Source organism: Salminus brasiliensis, chromosome 7 (genome assembly GCF_030463535.1).
Source record: "Salminus brasiliensis chromosome 7, fSalBra1.hap2, whole genome shotgun sequence".
NCBI lineage: Eukaryota > Metazoa > Chordata > Actinopteri > Characiformes > Bryconidae > Salminus > Salminus brasiliensis.
This window is the reverse complement of record NC_132884.1, coordinates 43,226,347-43,245,135: the sequence shown is the minus strand read 5'-3', so window position 1 is coordinate 43,245,135 and position 18,789 is coordinate 43,226,347. Positions and strand designations below refer to the sequence as shown.

The 18,789-nt window shown below is 41.9% G+C and overlaps 1 protein-coding gene across 1 annotated transcript in view; it reads left to right on the top strand.

Annotated features, from left to right (window-relative positions):
- angpt4 (angiopoietin 4) overlaps positions 1 to 18,789 on the top strand; it is a 59,179-nt gene that overhangs the window by 23,104 nt on the left and 17,286 nt on the right. The window contains exons 2-3 of the mRNA XM_072684938.1: positions 10,554 to 10,709; positions 10,991 to 11,112. Coding sequence (XP_072541039.1) covers positions 10,554 to 10,709; positions 10,991 to 11,112 — 278 coding nt within the window. The remainder of the gene's footprint in view (positions 1 to 10,553; positions 10,710 to 10,990; positions 11,113 to 18,789) is intronic.

Below are 18,789 nucleotides of genomic sequence, written 5' to 3'. Positions count from 1 at the left end.
ATGTTAATGAGCTGATCAGATGTAGTCAGTTTTTAACAGAGCTCTGCTAAAGCTGACCGCTAGAACACTGACTGACTGATGGAGAACCCACAGTGAGATCAGGAACCAGCAACAACTGAGCTTTAACAGTGTGGAGGAATGTGGAGAAACACTGTTGGGAAAGCAATCAGTTATTTAATGATGTTATAACTGCTTACTAATGATTTCTAATATGTCTCTAGCCTCATTAATAATTATTAATAAACACATTTTACTCATTTATATGTCCTTTTAAGGATAGTTTTATTATAAAGTAGTGCACATGTCTGAGTGACACTTATGTGACCAGTTACTGCTGAAGTTCTGGACTTTGACAAAACATTGACTTGCAGCCAAACCCGTCCAGCTATTGCTGAAAAGCACACGGCTTTAACATGACTGCATAACGTGCCTGCAATTAGAAAAACGTGGTGAGAACAAAGCTCGTAAAGCTGTGGAATTTAAAACAAGCTGTCAGTTTTCCTGGTCTTCCGGAGATCTTTACAGGAGGGAAACCTCAGGTTACAAAATCTATATTTTTCTATGGTGTTTCCAAACTGCCATGTTCAATAAGTTAAATTACTCTGGGTGTTTCTGTCTCAGCGCGCGTGCCTGAACACAATCAGTTATACCCTTACAGGATATCTGGAAACCCAATGCAGATTATACCACAACATTAATACCATCTGTTAACCATTATAACTGCCTATTTAACAAAATGTCATTAAATCAACTGTACAACACATGTACTGTACAAAGGAATGGGGATTACGGCAAAGCTGTTTTTGATTAAGAGACATGTAAAACTGATTAAATGAAATCTTTGGTACAACCCAGTACACACAAAGCCAAATCTCTTCACAGAACTTGTCCAAAAGTATCCAGACAGCCCCTGTAATGATTAAACATAGCTACTTTTAGGTGCACCCATTGCTCCATCGCTGACACAGGCTTGTATAATCTCTATAGAAATGCACTGTCCAACAGGATAGGGCACCCTGGAGCAGCCATGAGCACAATAGGGGTATAAAGCCCTTCAGCATTGGTCTGTGGAGCAGTGTTCTTCTATCTGATACAGTTGGGAATGGATCTGCGTGTTGTTTGCTAGGGGTGTAAGAAAATATTGTCAAAAATATTCACATAAACCCAGATTTGATGTTTAAGTACTTCACTTCACTTGCACGGTCCATTGTAGATGCCTTGCAGATGCTCACCTGACATTCAACTAACATTCAACTGAACCTGAATGTTAATGACTGTCTATTGAATCTTGCCCTAACCCTAATTCTAACCTTATTCATAACTCTAACCTTAACCTAATCCTTAAATCTAACCCTAAAAGGTAAGGTTAAGGTTAGGGGTCGGGTTAGGATTAAGGTGAAGGTTGGGGTTAGGTGTCAGGTGAGCAACTATGAGGCAGACTATCCAAGTAAAGTGATACAGATTATTAGACAGTGGTTCATTTACTGTTGTGTTTGAACCTTGCCCACTAGATGGCAGTGTCATACTTGTCTTCATATCCCACTGTTCTGATTGGATACAAAGTAAGCTCTTTTAACAAATCTGATAAACAAATCGCAATATATCATTTACATTTAAGGCATTTAGCAGACGCTCTTCTCCAGAGCGACTTACAGAAGAGCTTCACTGTTTACTGAAGAAGAACCTCAGCTAGTTTAAATAGACTAAAATTCAGATCCTCTAATCTTAGACTCTACTAAACACAAGTCAGTATGGAGACCATAATACTCTACTCTTCACCCAACGGTTCACTGGTTTGAGGACAGCGAGTGTTGGACTCCCAGGAGAAGCTCGTTCCACCACTTCGGTGCAGGACAGTAAAAAGTCTGGACGCTCGTCTTCCGTGGATCTTAAAGGATGGCGGGTCGAGCCGAGCTGTACTTGAAGCTGGAAGGGCTCTTGGTGCAGATCGGCTTTTGACCATCACCATATATCATCTTGCATATTCTAACTCGAGCATTTGATTACTTATTCAAATACTCCAATATCTTTTAAAAGTCAATGTACAGGTAATTATAGATGTGAGGCCTTTCGTAAACCTGGCTAAAGTGAAGGTTCAGGTTGTGGAGATGATCACAGACCCTTTCAAATTAAGGTGCTACAAAAGATGTCTTTGAGCGAGTCAAACCTTCGCCTCCATGCCTTGACAGGTATGTTCTAACAGCTTTATTTTTAAGAGCACAGAGTGACACTTTCCATTAATGACACTGTTTGTTTCTTTGTAGTGTTAAAATGATATATAATATATTTCAGCTGTTTGAATATTTGAGCGGGGGTACCCCAGTATAGCTTAAGCCTGGGAAGCATTACTACATTTGTGGACTGCATCTAGAACTAATCATCCAAAATCAGTACCTGACCTCACTGATGCTCTCATGGGTGGCTAAATGCAATCAAATCCTCCTCATAGTAATGTTTCATCATCTAGTGTAAAGCCTTTCCAGAGGAGTAGAGGCTTCTAATGTGGACAAACTGCAGTAAAAGAGGATAAACTCCCGGCTAATAGCCTTGATTTCAGAATGGAGGTGTCTATAAACTTTTGGACAGTCAGCGTTGCCAGTACTCATTTCCTCTTGGCTTTTAAGCGTTGGCAGAAACGCGTAATCAGAAATGTTTTACAGCTCATTAGTGTTAAATCAAACATGTTGCTTAACGCTATTTTCGTTCCATGATTAAAACGAGCATTAAGAAATCTCCCGCACAAAATCAACACCAGGAAATTAATAAGTCTGCTGTCAACTCAGCAGATCGTCCAAAGCATCTCAGGAACGGTCCGTAAACAAATCTGGCGGTCCGAGCCCTGGAGGGTTTCAGATGCGTGTCTGGAAAGGCCTTTGGAGTCTGCGAGAGAGGCGAGGATTAAGACTGCTTCAGTATGAATAGCTGCGCTGGACGGGAGTCAGAGACGGTTGAAGGAAGTTATTGTTTGGCCGGCTGGACGGCGGTGGACAGTGTGCGGTGGGTGCCAGGCAGGGGGCTCGAGATTGCGAGTGCCAGAGATAAAGCTGAGATTAGAGGAGGGTTATGGAGTGGTGAGCCAGATGAGCAGTGGGGAGACTGGTCTTCTGTCTGTCAATCTTCATCTATGTCTGTCTGTCGTCTGTCTAGCTGTCTGTCTTCCTGCTGGGATGCTGTGAGATGTTCAGTGCAGACATCAGATGACCACATTAATGTGCCAAATCATTATGACCACTCCCAGTTGACTCCCAGTTGGACGTATTTATACAAGGCCTGAGCACAGAGCAACACTCCACCTCTGCTCACATTGCACTTAACGTTCACTCAATTGAAAGGAGTGTCCAAATACTTTTTTTTTTTTACATAATACGACGTAGTAGACAGGAGATTTGTTTCATGTGGATGTGAGATTGTTTGGTATTTGATGTAAACACAGGACTGTTTGGATGTGGAGAAATGGGCGGCTTGAAGACCTGAGCCACTTTGACAAGGGTCAGATTGTTATATCCAAACAATTGGGGGTCAAAGGGTCTCCTAAATGGCTCCTGGTCAGCAGTGGTCTGAGGAGGATCAAACCACCAACCGATGACAGGATGTGCGTATCCCATCTGGGTCAAACCACCAGAAATGACTTTCAGAATATTCACTAAAAGTATATGGACATCAGCTTCTCTTGTTTTTCTTCTGAAATCAATGAAATTGTCCTGGGGATTTTTTTCCCTCTTTGGCTGCAATAACAGCCTCTGCTCTTCTAGGAAGGCCTTGCATTAGATGTTGGATCATTGCTCCACCTCTGCTCACATTGGTAGGGACACATCATGGTGTGCAGTAAAAATGCAGTCACTGAATTAAGATTTCAAAAGAACGAAAGTCAATTACACCTTCTGACAGTAAATATTCCAGTAAAGAGCTTTGGGAAATCCCCATTGGACACATTGCTGGGTACACTAGGCTGTCCACACCCCCCTTCCTTTTTCCCTTTCTCACCTTTTTACATTAGAATTGAAAATTAAGAAAGCTTTTTCCCTTTTCCAGCAGTGATGGATAAGCAATTTTAGCAGTGATGATGTATATTCAATGTGTCCAAAAGTTTATAGACACGTTTTCTCCAGATTTGCAGAGTTAAAATCAAGGATAATAACAGGGAGTCTGCTTTCACTTTGCTGCAGTAACAGCCTCTACTCTTCAACAAAGACCTTGCACTAGAATGTGGAGGATTTGATGGCATTCGGCCATGAGAGCATTAGTAAGGTCAGGCACTGATAATGGATAATTAGTAAAGATCACAAATGCCACTCAGACTTATCCTAAAGGTATTGGCTAAAGCTCCAGCACTCTACACAAGTCAGTTCCACTGCTCCACAGCCCAGTGCTGCGGGGCTTTATACCCCTCTATGTACCGGATGCCGTTGGACATGGTGACTTTAGGCTTTAGATGCGTGGCTGCTCCAGAGCATCCTGTTACACTGGCAATGCTTTTCTATGGGAATTAAACAAGCTGTGCATGTGCAACTAAATGCATGTGTCAGTAATGGGTGCACCGTAAAGTAGCTAAACTCACTGAAAGGAGTGTCCAGATACTTTTTTTTTTACATAAAATGTATGACGTAGTAGACAGGAGATTTGTTTCATGTGGATGTGAGATTGTTTGGCATTTGATGTAAACACAGGACTGTTTGGATGTGGAGAAATGGACAACTTGAAGACCTGAGACACTTTGACGAGGGTCAGATTGTTATATCCAAACAACTGGGGGTCAAAGGGTCTCCTAAATGGCTCCTGGTTAGCAGTGGTCAAACCATCAATCAAACCACCAATGGCTGGCAGAATATTCACTACATGACCAAAAGTATGTGGACACCTGCTTCTCCTACAGTGGGGAGAACAAGTATTTGATACACTGCTGATTATTCAGGTTTTCCCACTTGCAAAGCATGTAGAAGACTGTAATTTTTATCATAGGTACTCTTCAACTGTGAGTGATGGAATCTAAAACAAAAATCCAGAAAAATACATTGTATGATTTTTAAATAATTAATTTCCATTTTATTGGGGGAAATAAGTATTTGATCATCTATCAACCAGTAAGAATTTTGGCTCTCACAGACATGTTATTTCTTCTTTAAGAAGCCCTCCTGTTCTCCACTCATTACCTGTATTAACTGCACCTGTTTGAACTCGTTACCTGTATAAAAGACACCTGTCCACACACTCAATCAGTCAGACTCCAGCATCTCCACAATGCCCAAGACCAGAGAGCTTTGTAAGGACATCAGGGATAAAATTGTAGACCTGCACAAGGCTGGGATGGGCTACAGGACAATAGGCAAGCAGCTTGGTGAGAAGGCAACAACTGTTGGTGCAATTATTAGAAAATGGAAGAAATGCAAAATAACGGATAATCTCCCTCGGTCTGGGGCGCCATGCAAGATCTCACCTCGTGGAGCATCAATGATCTTGAGGAAGGTGAGGAATGAGCCCAGAATTACACGGCAGGACCTGGTCAATGACCTGAATAGAGCTGGGACCACAGTCTCAAAGAAAACAATCAGTAACACTCTACGCCGTCAAGGATTAAAATCCTGCAGTGCACGCAAGGTGCCCTCCCTCAAGCCAACGCATGTCAAAGCCCGTCTGAAGTTTGCAAATGACCATCTGAATGATCCAGAGGAGGAATGGGAGAAGGTCATGTGGTCTGATGAGACAAAAATAGAACTTTTTGGTTTAAACTCCACTCGTCATGTTTGGAGGAAGAAGAATGATGAGTACAACCCCAAGAACACCATCCCAACCGTGAAGCATGGCGGTGGAAACATCATTCTTTGGGGATGCTTTTCTGCAAAGGGGACAGGACGACTGCACCGTATTGTGGGAAGGATGGATGGGGCCATGTATCGTGAGATTTTGGCCAACAACCTCCTTCCCTCAGTAAGAGCACTGAAGATGGGTCGTGGCTGGGTCTTCCAGCATGATAACGACCCAAAACACACAGCCAGGGCAACTAAAGAGTGGCTCCGTAGGAAACATCTTAAGGTCCTGGAGTGGCCTAGCCAGTCTCCAGACCTGAATCCAATAGAAAATCTTTGGAGGGAGCTTAAAGTCCGTGTGGCCCAGCGACAGCCACGAAACCTGAAGGCTCTGGAGGAGATCTGTATGGAGGAGTGGGCCAAAATTCCTGCTGCAGTGTGTGTAAACCTTGTCAAGAACTACAGGAAACGTCTCATCTCTGTAATTGCAAACAAAGGTTTCTGTACCAAATATGAAGTTTCTTTTTCTGGTGTATCAAATACTTATTTCCCCCAATAAAATGGAAATTAATTATTTAAAAATCATACAATGTATTTTTCTGGATTTTTGTTTTAGATTCCATCACTCACAGTTGAAGAGTACCTATGATAAAAATTACAGTCTTCTACATGCTTTGCAAGTGGGAAAACCTGAATAATCAGCAGTGTATCAAATACTTGTTCTCCCCACTGTATGTTTCTTATGAAATAAATGGAATTGGCCTGGGGATTTTTCCCCTTGGCTGCAAATAATACCCTCTACTCTTCTGGGAAGGCTTTACACTAGATGTTAGATCATTGCTCTGAGGTGACCCAAAGATATTGGATGGAGATCCATCACTCCAGAGAACCCCTCTAGCCTATGCTCAGCATTGGGTGTGGTGGCCTTATGTTCCAGAACATCCCGTTTTATTGGTCAGTGCTTTTCTATGGAGACTATATAAACTTTTGTAGATGCATTTTAACACCTTATGCACCTAATGCACCTTAATGCAGCTGAAGTCAAGCGAAAATGTTTTTTCACAAACCTCTGGTGGTATATACAGTTACGCCTAAGTTAAGCCTAATGTTACTATGAACTGTCAGACCCTCGTTATCGCGCCCTCCCCCGGGGCGATCTCGAGCCGCTACCCAAATAAGGACTTCCGTTTCGTTTACGTTCAAGTTTGTTGATTCAGTGACTCGATTTATGTTCATTTAAGTGTTTGGTTCAGTTCGTTTGTGTTCACGTGTGTTTTGGTTCGGTTGGTCGCATTCTTTGTTTGGTTCATGAGTTACACCTGGGACTGGGTGAATTGTATTGTTTGGGACCTTGAGGTTGCCCGAGAGGTTCCCCATACTGTAGAGGTGTGTTGAGGCCAGCTTCTGCTTGGTGTCCTCATTCAGTAGCAGGTCACCCTGCTAGCCACGTTTTCTGCATGGCTCGCTCGCTCGCTCACGGTCCGGATTCTCTGGCTACCCACATCCCAGCAAGGTGACCCTCGCTCACGGGAGCACGCCGCATATCCAGGTTTGGTCAGCCTAGCTGTTTTGGCTCAGTAGCTGGTCCCCCAGCTCCCCCCCTTTGACGTTAACCCCTGTTTAGCCCAGGCTCTGCCTGCAGGATTCCTTTCTGGTCCCCTTTTAGTTTTCCCCCCAGCGCTAGCCGCTCGTGCCACCCCAGCTCCTAGTCCCAGGTTCGTTTTGTTTCGCCCTCTTGTTTGTCATGTTTGTGTTGTGTTTATGTTTGTACCCCTGAGTTTGCTCCAATTGCCTCACTTGCCCCCTTCTTGTTATCTGCTTTTGTTCATAAATCCGCTTGCTTTGAAATCATCTCTGCGAGTGTTCATCCCATCTTAGCCTGGCCTAGCACACCTTGACATGAACATTACATCTAATTTAAATGAATGATAAAATCAGTCAATAAATGAGTCAGTATTTTTACAGACAACTTGTCCAATCCATTTCAGCGTTTTAACAATAAATAAAAATATACAATTACACATTCTGAGTTTATTTGTGCTTCAGCACAGGGTTTTTGCTGTTTGTTTATTTCTGACCAGCCAGTGTGTCAGTTTAAACTGAGCTGCTGTGGTGTTTTGTGCTTGTTGTGACATTTTAGCAGTGCTTATCATTGCGTAACACTGCTGTTCTGCATTTCAGCATTCCAGCCAGGCAGTCAGCTCTGCCATACAACTGGAAATGACCACAGTTATAGGAACCAATGTTGGTTCATCACTGCAGTTTAATGTTTGTATCACGATCCTTTGAATAACATTGGAAGAGGCAAACTTCTACCCCCCAGTGTTCTTCTACCACCAGAGAAAACTCATCAGTGTTTTACTGCTGGTAACTGTGCATCACTTCCAGCAAATCCAGCGCAGTCGGAGTGCAGAGCTGTAACGAGAGCGAGGCGAGACATCTGGTTTAAGTTAGTGCCGGTTAGCAGCCCCCACTGAACCCAAATCAGTGTTCCCAAGCTCAGTCTTTGGACTTGTCTTGTGTGATTTTAATCCAAGGCAGGAAGCTTGGGTCAATTAACCGGTCAGGGCGTGCAAAGTCTTACGGGAGTCAGCAACTACATGAGAAAGCCTGACCTTCTGCTTTCGCCGTTGATCTCAATTAATTTTTCCAAGTCAACCAGCATGTAATCTATTTGTGACTATAGGCTTCGGTTTCGGCTCCTGACGCCGAATCTAGGGGATCTAATGGCACGTCCTTCACACTTCTGGACGCAACAGGAGACACAGAGAGGTGTGTGTTGCTACTGCTGTGATGAAATGACTCAGAATAAAGAGTAAAAATAACTTTAAAAGTATAAAAAAGTCAAATAGCCACTTCTTCCTGACCCTCTTATTATTTTACTGTAGTTTTGTAAAGGTTTTGGATATTAAGCATATTTTTCAAATCCAATCGAGGAGGAGAGGTACATGCATGGCATTGTAAGGCAACTGATGTACAAGTAATTATAACACTTATTCCAAACAATATAACAAATTAACCTGTTAAGATTTAAGTGGGTTTGGTGTAAAACTGGTTCTAGATAACCTCCTCCAGTCAGAGCTGTGGTTCTACAGTGGAGGTGAAGGGAAGCAGACGTCTGAAGCTCTAATAAACTGAAGCTCCTCACAGAAAGTTCTTCACCTAATGGTGATGAAGACGCTGCCTGATGCCTGAGACACGGTTCTACCAGAGTTCTGAGAAGAGCTCGGCTCTAGAACCTGCTTTTAAAATCAGATCAATAAAATGGTGGAGGGATACATGCTGCAAGGTGTAGTGCGGCTACAGAAAGTAGTCCCTAAAGAGAACTGGATTAGTTGAGATTCTTCACTGTTTTACCATCATCATCATCATCATCATTCCATATAAAACTCAGAAGACTCGTGTAGCTTCATTGGTGGGTTTGGATAGGAAATAAAAAAATGGGCTGTATCTGTGTTGTAGTCATGGCAACCGAAACCTGGTTCCATTCACAACTACTGTAAAGAAATCAGTCATTGGGTTTCTCTGCAGTGAAGAACACCACACCTCCCCCCTGAATGATTGTTTGCTTCTCAACCAGTGAGACTGGTAAAAGAAAGCCCAGAAATACATGGGATTCCCAGTAAAATTCACTGGAATTGGTGACTAACAGTAGAGCAGACCGGGAGCTGAACCAAGCCCAGAAAAGGAAGCAGGAGCTGAAAGTTAATGACTAAACTGGAACTGAGGAGAAAGTAGATTTCCTTGCTGACAGACTAGAGAAGAAGTGAAAATACTAATTCTAAATAAGTAACCATCTCTGCTGACGGCTTCGTCTCAAAACTCTGAGTGACCACATCAGGGGCACAGCTCTCTCAGGAGATTCTGTCTGTTTATTTCGATTATGATAAATTTATCTTTCATTAGTCCCTCTCTCGAGTGTCTCGAAGAAGCCATATTTGTTTTGGAGTTTGGAGTACACTAGGACTAAGAGGGTCAGCACGGTCCACCTTTGGCTGGCACTAGATCCGTCTCCCTTGGGTCTCGGAGCCACTTGGCTAGGGAACAAGGCCATGTTTGATAATAAACATCCTGGTCCCTACCCATCGCTGTGGAGGGCTGCTGGAAGCTTTTAGTGCGTCAATGCCAAGATAAATGAAGGTTTAGTTCAGGTTGTCTGAACAGAGATCATTCACAGTTCGCTTGCGACCCTCAAAGACTGCGGCTGAGCGAGACTCTTTTAGCACATAACATCTGCTAATGAACGTGTACTGGAAAGCTTGGAGAGACTGGGGATCCTGAGTGACGCTTCATAGTTTTCATATAGTAACAGCAAATATTTCAGTGCTTTTCTAAACTTTTGGACTTTAATATGACGTATTCTCTTAGGTCTGGAGGTTACAAGTCTATGTGCATTGTCGCCACAATATACCATGTTAGATCTTTCCGCTAGCTGCTGGTAGGCATTTATGGAAATTAAGGAAAAGAACAGGAACTATGTCTAACATATATGGTATGGACAAAAGTATTGGGACACCTGCTTAGCCAACTTTTCTTCCTAACTCCACAGTATTTAATGTTTGTCTACTTTTATTAACCTAAGTGATTAATTGGAATCAGCTACTTATACACAATTAACCACGATTAACTTAACTACTCAAACTCATGCAATTAATCAATAATTAAAGACTCAAACCAATGTGATCAATGTGACCAATTCATCCCTGGTTAAACTACATATCACATCAGCGAAATTCGGTGCATTACTTTTGTTCATGTTTCTCCAAATATCATTCAGATTTTTCTCTCTGTCTCTTGTTCTGACCCCAGCTGGAGAACTACATCCAGGAGAACATAAAGTCCGATATGGTGCATATCCAGGCCAACGCGGTCCACAACCAGACAGCCACCATGCTGGAGATTGGCACCAATCTGCTCACTCAAACTGCTGAGCAAACCAGGAAGCTCAATGTAGTTGAGGCCAAGGTAAGCAAGATTAGCATAAATAACCAAGATTAGCAAAAATAACCAAGATTAGCATAAATTACCAAGATTAGCATAAATAACTGCTCCAAAATATTTTGTTTTGAGTTCGCCTGTTATCTGTGTTCGTTCCGGTACTTACCAGATTGTTCTTTACTTGAATTTCACAAACACTAAAAGGCCTGTTCCTTTAACCTGAGATGTGTTACTTACTTTTACACAGTAGAACAGAAACATACCATCAGGTATTAAGGTTTAATGCTTTTCTCTGGTGCATTGCGAAGGTAATAAACCAGACGTCCAGACTGGAGATCCAGCTGTTAGAGCACTCGTTATCGACTAACAAACTGGAGAAGGAGCTTCTAATGCAGACATCAGAGATCTCAAGACTTCGGGACAAGAACAGGTAAGGTATACTCAGGAGCTTGCTGTGTTTGGGCTAACCTACCTAGTTTAAGGTAGAAAATGATTCTGATGTTGTAAAGTACTTAAAGACACTGGGTGTATGTATGTATGTGTGTGTGCAGTGGCATGCAAAAATATGGACACCCTTGGTCAAAATATCTGGTACTGTGAATACACAAGTGAGTTAAAGCTGATCTGACTTCCAAGAGACATCAAATTTAAGATGACATTTTAAAATGACTTATTTATTTCCATCTTTTACGGCTTCCAGAGTGAATGTTTGGGCACCCTGCATGGTCAGTACTTGTAACCTGTCATCTTGTAAACACTTTTTGCAGTAGCTAAAAGTGCTGAGTCTTTCAGTCCTTGTTTGGTGGATTTTCACCCATTCTTCCTGCAGAAGGTTCGAGTTCTGTGATGTTCTGTGAGGTTCTTGGGTCATTGTGCTGCTCTGGTCAGGTCAAGTGACTGTAAGGTCAATTGCTAAACCTTCAGCTTGCTCCTCTTGAGGTAGTCCATTAAGGACTTTTGTGAAGTGTGTTTAGGGTCATTATGGTATTTTATTTTACAGATGGATTTATTTTCCAGAATTTGCTGGTATTTAACAAAACCCATTCTTTCCTTCACCAGTGAAACTTTCCTCTTGCCACTGGCTGCAACACAAGCCTAAAGCATGATCAATCCACCTCCGTGCTGAACAGTTGGAGAGGAAAGTTCTACATTAACTTCATCAGTCCACAGAACGTGTTGCTAAAATGCATCAGGCTGGTTGAGATTTCACTGGAAAAAAATGTCGGCTGCTAAATTTCATGATGAAAACACAGAACAGATGTTTTTTCTGGGTGTTGCCACACAGTAGAACAGTGCACCACCAAACCAGAGCCTGCTAAATCTTCCTGAAGGTCTTTTACAGTGAAACAGGGGATTTAATTTGCCTTTCCAGCAGCAACCCTAAAATCGGTTCTCTCTGACTGCTGATAGACCGAGATCTTCCAGACCTCATCTAACTTCCACACTCCGCACCTCCACATTAACCGCCATTTCTTAATGACATTACATAGGAAACAACTACCATAGAAACATACATACATACATAGAAACTTCTAATAGCCTTCTCAAGCTTTATAAGCAGCTGCTTAGAGGAGCCCATGGCTGCTGAATTTTGCAGAGTCAGATATTTAAAAAAAAAATTAAATTGCATCATCAGCCTTTCTGAATGGCAATTGTGAAGACCATAGACCTTACAAGCTCTAGCCCAAGAGTACTTAGGCAGAGTGTAGAGTGTGTGGATTGTGTCTCCAGACTGGCCTCCGGATTTTAATATAGTTTAAGATTAGAGGATCTGTAAAGGAGTAGATGAACAAGTCATTGATGTATTTTGGAAGCGAGTTCTGTGGACTGGTGGACTAAAAAAATATGCTTTAAGAACAAAAAAGGTTTCATGAAAAGAACACCTTACCAACTGTTGGACTCTAGTCTGTATAAACTAGATAAGGGTATTTTCTGAGTGAACAGTGAAGCTCTTCTGTAAGTCATTCTGGAGAAGAGAAGAGCGTCTGCTAAACACCTTTAATGCAAATGTGAATTAAAGTCTGAGACTTTGGGAAAAGTTATTATCAATAAAGTTATTGATAAGTTATCTTGGCGTGCAGAAACATCTTCACTCTAAAATTTTACAAAACTAAAATAACACACTACTCTTGCTTCTGATGCACCAGTTTTTGCACGTTTTGCGATTTAACTGAACTTTTGGTTGCCCAAACTTTTGCACATCACTGTATGTACAACCCCTCGAAGCAGATTGTTTATTATTCTGTGTTTTTGCTGAACAGATGATGACCATTATTCAACCTTTGAAAGAACTGTGGACCCATATAAAGAATTTGAGTGAGAGTGAGAGAGAGTGGAGGAGAGAGGCTGAACATTTGGCCGTCTTGCGGATCATGGAGCAAAAGAAAACAGTAATTTCCCAGAGTCGCTGAGATGTGAGAGTTTCTGGGTGCAGCAGGACTGAATGCAATGGGAAATCATGGTGCACTTAATTGATTGTTTGTAATGCTGAATAACTACAGAGTAAACACAGCTCGTGGAAGAGACCCCAGGCTAGTCTCTGCTGCACTCTGATGGGGGGGCAGGAAGGTTTCCCAGAAAGGTTTCTACTTGGCTTTCTCTACATTAAACAGACACTATCTGATGTAATTCATCTTTGAGCAGCAGCTAAACTTTGTTGTGAGCACTGTTTTGGTTACACTGTAGATTATTACAGGCGAGCACTGGAGCTGTGAGAGGCCACTGCATCCGAAACTAAAGCCAGTGTGGAGCTTACTTTCATCCCCTATCACAGTCTCAGCTGTGCGGGTGTTTACAGTTTGGGAGGGAATCACAGCACTTCAGAGCTGCACACAAGTCTGCAAACAAAATGCTTTCATAATTACTGTGAGAAATGGTGTGGGCTACACCTATTACGAGAAAAAATAGGAGTTCTATTTCTACTGAAGCAAGTAAACACAAACTGTGAACAACATGTCCTGGCCAGAATTCTATATGCAGGTTGCCAAGTGAAGAAACAGCAATAACGTGTGCAATAAAACACATATAAACAGCTTATAAATCATTTTTACTGCTCTAACGTTCTGATTCCAGTAAAATTCAGCATTTCTGTTTCGAAGCAAAGGTCTTGGGGGAACAAGGTGGTCAAGTCCTATCTGACGTTTGTGTTAATAGAGTAAAAAAGGAGAAACTGAGAACCATGCAAAAGGTCACTGTAAGAGGCCTTAGCTCTCAAATAACATTTACCAAGAGCCCAGACCTTAATTAGCTAGTTAGGGCTGTAGCCTGTTCACAATCTTCATTAGGCCCATAAAGCAGGAGAAGACTATGAGGACAGCAAAGTGTTTTCAGGAGCCGTTTCCTCAGCACATGATGTAATTAAAAAATGGCAGTTAACAGGAACAGTGGAGGTCGAGCAAAGGTCTGGAAGACCAAGAAAACTTTCACTGCTCCTATAGAACAGTAAATCTGAACCTCTGTTTGACTGTAAAAGACCTTCAGGAAGATTAATCAGACTCTGGAGTGGCGGAGCACTGTTCTACTGTGCCGCGACCCCTGCACTAATATCACCTACATGGAGGAATCATCATACAAAACCCTTTCCTGCTTCTTCATCATGAAATTCAATGTCAGAAATCTGTAAAGGAACAAGTCGTTAATGTATTTTGGAGTCCTGTGGACTGGTGGACTAACAGCAAAAAATATGCTTAGAGAACAAAAATGGTTTCATGAAAAGAACACCTTACCAACTGTTCCATGTTTTGGGCTTGTGTTGCAGCCGGTGAGACAGGGAGCGTTTGTAATGTCTCCCTCTGCTGGCCTCAATGGGGAGCTCATGCACAAGACATGAGATCTAATATGAAAGAGGGGCTAAGCTCCACCCCTCACCTGAAACTCAGCTCCAAGCACACAGGTGCTGTTGATTATGGGACTGATGAGGACTGCTCTTAAGCACCTCTGTTTTGAGTGCTCTCGGTGGAGTCACCATGACACTATACTTCATGTGCTTATGGTTCTTTGTTGGTACTGACACTCTTCTTTGTTTTTGTGACTTGGATAATGGATTTGCCTATGATGTCCCTGCCTGCCTGACACTAGAATCTCACAGGACTAGAAGTCTTTTGCAGGAAGGGGGTGAAAATCTCCCAAACATGAACAAAAAGCCTCTTAGCTTCTATAGTAAAGTGTTTAACAGCTGTGACCCTCCAACAATACTCCAAAGGGGGTCAGTTTCATGATTTTGATGATTCAAGGAGACTTTATTGTCATTTGCATTTTTTGTGGTACATTGGGTGGAACCAAACTGAGATCTCAAGGAATTATTGAATGTAATAATAATAATAATAATAATAATAAATCTAGAATATAAGAAGGGTAGACATAAATGGGAAAGTTGTGCAACAACCAGTTTTGCAACAACCCACCAACGCCATAGCAACCACCTGAAATTTATCACCCTAGTGACCACATAGCAACAGCTTAGCATCTTCCTGGAAGTAAGACCATTTCTGTTCTTTTCAAAAATGACTGAAAACAAGTGACCAATGTGTAAAAATCAGTGTATCACTCTTATCATATTCTTATCACTGTCGGAAAAATGACAAAAATTCAATATTAAGCCCAGATTTTAAATGGTCTCACAGGCCAGGGCATGATTTTCCACTTTGTACGGTCTCTGTGTATTCAGTGTTCTTTGGCTGCATAAATACGGGTCAGAGAACGGGCTCGTTTTTGGATCATGTAAAAGGCTGTGCTTTTGTCCTTCACAACTGAGGCAGCTGTTCAAAAGGTATGGAGCTACGATTACATCAGGCCTCATGGAGCTCGATTCAACCTCAGTATTTGCAGCTTTCGCCCTGCTGTAGTGTAATGCTCTCTCTCTCTCTCTCTCTCTCTCTCTCTCACACATTTACACAATGTTGGTGGTATAAACAATACAATACATGTTCAATAATGCTGTATAATTTATGCATTAATAAATCATGTATAATTAGGGCATAAACGTAAGCAGAGTCATAAAAAAGTTTTTTTTTTTTTTTTTTACAAGGTTTTCAGCTTGAAGTCCAGCCAGTCCCCTAAAATGGTCACACATGATCGGAACAACAGCCAGCAGCAGCCTGCTAATATTCAGCAAATGTTACTGCAGTGCAGTGGCGATAAAGCAGAGCATTGTGGGTTTATACACTGTCGCTACAGCAGACCGTGAGATCTCATTGTCTTTAAGTAGAGAATATACATTAGGCCTTTATCACGCGAGCAAGTCTTTCACATTCTGACCACAAGATCATATTCTGTAGAGAAGAATATTACACTGTGGCCACCACAACCACAACCACAACCACACACAAACACACACTCAGAAATGACACTGTGACCACGGCGCCACACCAGTTCAGACTGAGTTCGCTTTCTCTTTCAAACTGAATAAACGTATCATATAGAAAGCGAGGGATCTGGCCTCGGCTCAGAGGATCTGGCCTCTGATTACTTGCCCCATAGCTGAGCTCGGTGCTGTGATCACTTATTCTACAGAAATATGTTTTGATATATTGGGAAATGCTATATATCATAATTTAAATGACTGTGTATTGAATGTAACCCTAATTCCTAAGATAAGGTTAAGGTTAGAGTTTAGAGTTGATTCAGTGGTTTGGGTTAGGGTTTAGGGTTAGGGTTAGATGTAAGGTTTATGTTTTTAGGATTTAGAGTGGATTCAAGGTTAGGGTTAGGGTTTAGAGTTGATTCATTGGTTTTGATTAGGGTTAGGGTTTAGGGTTGATACAAGGTCAAGGTTAGGATTAGGTTTAGGGTTAAATTTAAGGTTTAGGGTTTGGAGTTGATTCAAGGGTTAGGGTTAAATGTAAGGTTTGGGATTTAGAGTTGATTCGAGGTTAAGATTAGGATTAGGATTTAGGGTTGATTTAAATTTAAGGTTAGGATTCGGGTTAGGGATAGATTTAAGGTTTAGGTTTTTAGGATTTAGAGTGTATTCAAGGTTAAAGTTAGGGTTTAGAGTTGATTTGATGGATTTGGTTTGGGTTAAGATTAGGTTTAGGATTAGATTTAAAATTTAGGGTTTGGAGTTGATTCAAGGGTTAGGGTTAAATGTAAGGTTTGGGATTTAGAGTTGATTCGAGATTAAGATTAGGATTAAGATTATGGTTAGATTTAAGATTTAGGCTTTAAGGATTTAGAGTGGATTCAAGGTTAAGGTTAGGGTTAGAGTTTAAAGTTGATTCTATGGTTTTGGTTTAGGTTAGGGTTTGGGTTAGGGATAGATTTAGATTTAAGGTTTAGAGTTTGGAGTTGATTTAATGGTTAGGGTTAGGGTCAGGTTTAGGGTCGGATTTAAAGTTTGGGATTTAGAAATGATTTGAGGTTAAGGTTAGGGCTAGGGTTAAGTTTAGAGTTAAATTTAATGTTTAGGTTTTAGGATTTAGAGTTGATTCAAGGTCAAGGTTAGGGTTGGAGTTGAGTGCTCAGCTCTGAGAACACCTCTTCACTGAAAGCATCAGATGTTAGTTGTTGGAGTCTGTAAGAGCCCGTTAAACTAAATGAATTAAATGTAAACATTAAGCAAAGACATCCTCCCATTTCCAGTTCCTCCACACTGCATTTTGTGTTTTGAAAGAAAACCTTTCTCTCAGAGCCTCTCCTGCATCTGAGACTCACAGGTTGAAAATCACGGCTGCTGGGTGTTTATTTATAAGGTGGGAGGACAGCGGAGAGTTGCAGAGAGCTTGGCCGAGGGGGGGAGGTAGTCTAGAGGCCGTGGAGTTCAACTGAAGCAAAATATAAAGTCGATCGATGTTGTTGAAGGACCGATTCCATCTCATGCTGGGACATGTTTCGCATGTGTTTATAATCATCACACTGCTGACATCATTGTTTTAGCGCTTCTGATTTATGCTGAATCATCATGAGGCAGCTGGCTTAAAGCTGACTCAGAAATGTTCCAATGGTCATTACAACAACTTCAATCTGTTCAAAATGTGACATATTTATGATACTGAGTAAAAGAGCATCTTTTAATCTTTGCGTCACTGCCACCAGAGGGCACTATAAGGAAGGCATGAGGACCTGTGGTTAATAAAACAATGATATTATATTTTCTTTACTTTAAACAAGCTGTGTGCAGTTTCTTTAGCTAGGTGACTCCTAAGCGTTTAAAGAGTAAACTGGGAATGGACCCTTTAAATGTAGGTGAAATTTTGAGAACTCACTGGTCACTCCATCTTCAAAAGCTCGAAGCCTTGGTGTAGTCATGGATGATCAGTTATCGTTCTCAAGTCATGTTGCAAATCTGACTCATACAGGTTCCTCCAGTACAACATACAGAAAATTCCACCCTTCCTCTCTAGAGAATCACCCAGGTGCTTGTTCAGTCTCTCGTCACTTTAAGACTTGACCACTGCAGCTCTCCTCTGGCTGGTCTCCCTCTGCTCACCATCAGGCCCCTGCAGCTTATCCAGAACACAGCGGGTCGAGTCGTCTTCAACGTTTCTAAGTTCAGACATGTCACTCCACTGCTGTGTTCTCTCTTCACTGGCTTCCTGTAGCTGCTGCCCTCATCAGATTCAGACCCCTGACTCTGGCCTACAAAGCCAAGACTGGACCAGCCAGCCCCTCCGTACTTGATGGCAATGGTCAAAAGCCGATCCGCACCAAGAGCCCTTCCAGCTTCAAGTACGGCTCAGCTCGACCCGCCATCCTTTAAGATCCACGGAAGACGAGCGTCCAGACTTTTTACTGTCCTGTACCGAAGTGGTGGAACAAACTTCCCCTGGGTGTCCGAACAGCAGAGTCCAACGCTCGCTGTCCTCAAACCCAGACTGAAGACCCTCCTCTTCTGAGAGGACTTGGGTGAAGAGTAGAGTATTATGGTCTCCATACTGACTTGTGTTTAGTAGAGTCTAATATTAGAGGAGCTTTAAATTATTAGTCTATTTAAACTAGCTGAGGTTCTCCTTGAGTAAACAGTGAAGCTCTTCTGTTAGAACTCTGGAGAGAATGCTGTAAATGTAAATGTAAATTGCAATTAAGGGCTGTCCTTAATTTTTCAAACTAAAGAAGTTTTTGAAGCTGAGTTTCGACATATCAAACTTCTCGGTCCATACAGTCCATTTAT